This window comes from Magallana gigas, chromosome 5, assembly GCF_963853765.1.
Source record: "Magallana gigas chromosome 5, xbMagGiga1.1, whole genome shotgun sequence".
NCBI classification, from domain to species: Eukaryota; Metazoa; Mollusca; class Bivalvia; order Ostreida; family Ostreidae; genus Magallana; species Magallana gigas.
The window spans coordinates 40,296,151-40,302,488 of NC_088857.1; the positions used below are offsets into that span (position 1 = coordinate 40,296,151).

Below are 6,338 nucleotides of genomic sequence, written 5' to 3' on the forward strand. Positions count from 1 at the left end.
CTTGTCTACAAACTATATTATCATAATTTTTTGGGATCCCAATCTTGCACATACTTTACTTTATAAACTTCAAAAGTAAAAAAAATACTTTAACAATAGAACTTCTCATTTGTAAATATTAAGAATGAATGGGATAAAACAAGAGTGCTGCCGGGGTGATTATTCATTCCCCTGTCTTCTGTGACCAAGTCACAGAACATCAAAGGACTGCTGTATTAATAAAAGAAACAGAAAATTAGAGGCAGCGGCGGGAATAAGTTATGCTGATGTTACATGAGTATCACCAAAATAACCCCTTCAACCAAATAATCATGGGTTTAACAATTTCGGCAGACATTTCTTTTATCATCCTAACCAAACTCTCGATTTACCATACATATACATCCAGGAGTAAAGAAAGGCATTTAAAAAAAAAAAAAAAGATAAATATATTTTCAATATACGACTAAGAGGATTCGCACTAATACTGGAATCTGGGGCCATTATTTTTAAACCTGCTCGAAGTTTTCATGATCGAGTACCATTTATTTGGTGAGTGAGTAAGATGTTTTAAAGTTACAGGAAAATATTTGAAGAACCTATAAATTTTCATATTCTTTTCCCGAAATTTTAGGCTGCTAAAATGGCGATAAGAATTCTCATTATTCATTATTTTTTTCTTATAGATGATTAATGTAATCTAAGAATAGCCAGGTATTTCATTAGAAGAAAATAAATCTGTTAAACAGGATGCACATTGCATTGATGGTGGCTAAACCTCAGATCAAGTTTTGATTTATGTTAAATTTAACCTTAAATTCGGTTTCTATTTTATGTTGCACTTACATGTTTTGCACCCATATGAAATCTATTATGTTAACTAAAATTCAATTTAGGTGAAAAAACATTTATACGTTTTCTTTTTATAAGTATTGACATTTTGTTATTATTGCTATCTCAACGATTACTTATTGTTTGGCTACAGGATTGGTAAAAATAAGGAAAACAATTCCTATTTTCTTACATATTACATTACATTTGTAATGTTTGTTAAGAGACCAAGATGAAGTCACTTAATACAGGCATCAAACCAATACCCATAAACTCCAAGATTGTGTATTAAATGTTTTTGTCGCTAGTTTATATATCCGGAGCCTTTGAGTTAAATGTCTAAAGAAAGTGGTAATGAATATGTTATGTAATTCAATATTTTGTATTCGCCCTTCTCTGGCATTATCTAACACATTATGCCAGATCATGGAAGTTTCTGGCTGATTGGATTACTTCCCGTAAGTAAATAACGCTAATTACCTGTTTAGCCGTATAGGTTTTAATTTGTTTGCTTTCTCATTTTAAACATTCAATTAATAATCTTTTATTCTACGCCACTTAGCGTGAAGTTTATCAATACATAATTTAATACGTCTGTCATAATTATAAAGGGCGATTACATACTAGAAACATTCTCTTCAATTTAAACACTTTGCCAAATTAAGAATTGATATATATATATATATATATATTAAAAGAAAAAAAGCAACACTAACTGCAAAACATAAGCGCTTTCATTGTTAAAAATCTTCTGACGTTTTACAGTCGTTAAAACTATGATATATATATATATATATATATATATATATATATATATATATATATATATATATATATATATATATATATATACAATGGAATTGATGACGATGATTAAACAAAGAAATGTGTAGAAAAATTGAACTACTTTTCATCAAAAATTTAAAAATATATTGCCTTTATATTTTTATTGAATAAATGCCATTTTTGTACTAAAAAGAACCATTTAGACAAGTCCTTGGACTTTCAGTAGGATGTAACTATCTTTTTCTTGCGTCAAAACAAGTTAAAATGACATTGGTTTCAAGCGAAATATACACCGATTGCGTAGCCTTAGCTCGAAAGCCAGACAAATCTTGTCGATTTCAAAGAGCCATAACTGAGTGGCCTACAATAAAATAGACAGGCCTACGTCACAATGCTACCCAAAGTCCAAGCTCCTGTTAAAATGGTTCTAATCTATATCTTATGTCGAAATTGTGATGCAGTTTATTTAACTTTTTTAAACTCGTAGGTCATAGTCGATCGTAATATAAACAGTAACCCAAGTTAATGCCTTAAACTATTCGACCACAAGTAATTTAAAAAACTGTAATAGGAATTGAAAGTCTTTTTGAGATGGTATCCAAGTAACATCCAATACTAGAAACTAGTGTTTCTAGTACTAATTAGGGAGAGGGTTTAATAAGTTATGGAACTTGTGCCCCATCCCATTGTGTAAATATACAATAAAATATGTTCAAACCAACATCCAATACGTTGGTTCCTTTAAAATCAATAGACGATACCAACAAAACATTTATGTTACCATTTAATTTAAGCACTTGTATTTTTTGTAGTTTCAAATACTTTGATTGCATATTGCATTTTCAACACTGAACTTGTACAACTCGTCAGAATATGTTAGCATACAATTAAAAAAAAGAGACTAAAAAATTAGGTTTTGGGGGGCAAAAATTAAAATGAAATTGTCTTCTTTATCTATAGATAATATAAACGAATAAAACAACTTGAATTCCACCTTATTTATTACATTTGACTATGTATCCTATTATAACAGCCATGTGATCAGCAATGTCACGTGATCAGCGTCCCAGTCTCCCCTGAACTCGTTATTTACAATGGCACTTGGCGTTCAGTATTAATACAGTACTTTGCTTATATTTTGTTGAGGAAATGAGGATAAGATGAGGTTTGGTGAAGTAATTTAAAATCAAAAATATCAAGGATGAATAATTGGTATCTGTATGATCAGTTATACAGCAAATAAAAAGATTTCACCATAAACTTCGAAACTACTTGGTTCATAAAAATTTGAGTTTCTATTATTGTTATATTTACGACATATATTGATGAATAGATGTTAATTAATTTGTTGACATCTGTACCCGAGGCATGATATCATTTGCATTGTAGGGACGTCATGCAAGTTTCATATTGATGCGTTGGTCACATGGATCATTCAGCCAAATCAAGATAACAGCCAGTTCTTCTTCTTTGTGATTGCATTTAATGGATATAAAATGGCAGAAGTATTAATACAATATAATAAAATTATGGTTTGTACACAAAAATCAAACAGAAATAAATAAAAGAAAATTAACAACATTAACAAGTTAACAAAAGGGTACCTATTCTGTTAACCAAGTACTTTTTCACAAAGGAATTTGTTTGTTACAGTGGGATCTATGTCCATCAGTAGGTATTTATTCTCCCAGGCGATGACGCCGCCGTCTGTGTTTACTCGACATAACGTTCTGTCAATTGGTCCGAATATCAGACTACCGTCAATCCACTTCCACGCCCGAGACACCGGGTCCCACTCCCCACCCACCATGTACCTCAGGCCGCCCAGGAAACCGTTTGTCCGCTCTGTAAAATATATTGAAATGACATGCATTACTTACTTTTTATTGAGTATGGCCGCGTCTAACGTCAAGTTTTTGAAACATTAAGATCTCGTAACAACTCCTCTAGGTTACCCCATTGAAAGAAACTTTGACCAATATCTGTTACAATAGTTTGGATAAATTTGAAAAGGTCTGCTAAGTAAAAGCTATTCTCTCTCTCTCTCTCTCTCTCTCTCTCTCTCTCTCTCTCTCTCTCTCTCTCTCTCTCTCTCTCTCTCTCAAAAGAAACATCATCGTATAGTATTTTAAGACTACTAGTCAAAAGAATTTTATAGGCGATTTTCAAAACAACGACTACTGACAAAAAAAAGACTTCGTAAGAAATGGAATCAAACAAGGGGCCAATTGGCCTTAACAGTCACCTGAGTACCATAGCCCATGAAAAGGTGCAAGACTGATAGAATATAATTTTCCCATATTTGTTAACTTTCAAGATAGGTTTTATGTGTATATATTTTCATAGATAAACTAAAACAAGGTGGCTAGTATACATGTTTAACATAAAAGCAACCTTCTATCCCCCATTCCCAAAGGCAGGCAGAAACTCTTCTCCTGTTCCAACTTTTCAATATATTCACTTATCACCATCTGGCATTTATGCCAAAATTATTTAACATGTACAGCTTATCAGTGATTTTGGTTACCCAATTATTACTTTACTATTAACAAGTCTATTTGTTTATTTAGAAAGGTCAAAAACTGTTTCAAATGATAAAACACATGCATACCTCTTTTGATCATACAACTTCTTAATTACATTATATTCAATGATTCATTTGAATTTTCTTAATATGAACATTACAAGCAAAGGAAGATAATCAATTATGAAGCAAGGGAAGATAACTCCATGAACTCTTTCCAAATGGTTTCGCAACATCTAAATTTTGATAAACAGCTTCATTCTTTCACTAAATATGTGAATTTGCCCATTTCTTTCATTGAAATTCCTGAGCAGAATAAAAAAAAAAGACATTTACACCCACTTCTTTTACCCATAACACTTGCCTTACATGTAGGTGACATAAATATTATTAAAGATGGTAGCTTAGTGTTTCTTTCTAAATATGCACTCAGTTTTTATTCTGTGCCAGTAGACGTTGTTTAAACATTATGTACATAAACACTAAATGACCATTTTGGCTATACCCTGCATTACTAACCCCAAACCTATGCATTATATATGAGTGTTTTGGCCCTGCCCTAGATTCAAATCCTTACATTGGGAGACATGATATTTAAAATTTTGATGGATGGCTTAATTTTCTTTCTTTATATGCAGTCAGATTTTATCCAGTATCAGCAGAAGTAAAGAAGACGATTTTTTAAACATTAAATGCATTAACACTATATGACTATAATATGGTCCCACCCTAGAGTCAGAACCCCTACCTCGGGGGACATGAAATTTATAATTCTGATTAAGGGATTCCTAGTCTTAAAAATTATGAATTCAGTTTTACTTATAGGTGTGTGGGAGTAAAGAAAATAATTTTAAACAAGAGGCCCAGGGGCCACATTGCTCACCTGAGCAACAATTGCCTTAATTCTGATCAAATTAGCATTACAGTATCAAAATATCTTGACAACTAAGTACAGTAGATCTTGCTGAAAAAATTGAAAATCTGCCATTTTTAATTCACCTCTTTTTTGGGGTAAATACCAAGCCCCTTTTGTTGTTGTACCTGTAAGAAGATTTTTCTCTATTCCTATGTACCCCCCCCCCCCCACCCAATTTCGTGGCCCCACTTTTCTCTAGGGAATCATGGTTTCATCAAACTTAAATCTGCATAACCTGTGCTTTCACACTAAGTACTGAGTTTTGGACCGAAAACTTTCCTAGAATATTTTTAAAGATTTACTCTATATAATCCTATGTAAAAATTCAAACCGCCATCACGGCCCCGCCCTACAACTAGGGACTATGATTTTGCAAACTTGAATTTACACTACCCGAGGATGCTTCTTCTACACAAGTTTGAGCTTTTCTGGCCAAAAAGGTCTTTAAAAAGAAGATTTTAAAAGATTTTCTCTATATATTCCTATGTAAAAAATCATCCCCCATTTTGGCCTCACCCTACACCTGGACTATTATTTAAACAAACTTGAATCTATACGATCTGGGGATGCTTCCACTCAAATTTGGGCTTTCCTGGCCTAATATTTTTGAGAAGAATATTTTTAAAGATTTTCTCTAAATATAATAATTTATCCCCCATTGTGGCCCCGCCCTCCCCCCAGGGACCATGATTTGAATAAACTTGAATCTACATTATCTGAGGATGGTTACACGCCAAATTGAGCTTTCTTGGCCTAACAGTTTTTGAGAAGAAGATTTTAAAGATGTTCTCTAAATATTCCTATGTAAAACTTGATCCCCCAATTGTGGCCCCACCCTATCCCTGGGGACCATGATTTGAACAAACTTGAATCTACACTATCTGAGGATGCTTCCACTCAAATTTGAGCTTTCTTGGTCTAATAGTTTTTAAAAGAATTTTTTTTAAAGATTTTCTCTATATATTCCTGTATAAAAATTTATCCCCAATTGTGGCCCCACCCTACCCCCGGGGACCATAATTTGAACAAACTTGAATCTACACTATCTGAGAATGCTTCCACTCAAATTTGGGCTTTCCTGGCCTAATAGTTTTTAAGAAGAAGATTTTTAAAGATTTTCTCTATATATTCCTATGTAAAACTTGATCCCCCCCCCCCCCATTGTGGCCCCACCCTACCCCCGGGGACCATGATATGAACAAACTTGAATCTACACTACCTGAGGATGCTTCCATTTTAATTTAAGCTTTTCTGGCCGAATAGTTTTTGAGAAGAAGATTTTTAAAGATTTTCTCTATATAT

At 32.9% G+C, this 6,338-nt stretch overlaps 1 protein-coding gene across 1 annotated transcript in view; it reads right to left on the reverse strand.

Annotated features, from left to right (window-relative positions):
* Positions 1-3,074: 3,074 nt before the first annotated feature.
* LOC105322703 (uncharacterized) overlaps positions 3,075-6,338 on the reverse strand; it is a 7,373-nt gene continuing 4,109 nt past the window's right edge. The window contains exon 4 of the mRNA XM_011421552.4: positions 3,075-3,441. Within this exon, the coding sequence (XP_011419854.2) occupies positions 3,209-3,441 (233 nt within the window). The 3' untranslated portion in view covers positions 3,075-3,208. The remainder of the gene's footprint in view (positions 3,442-6,338) is intronic.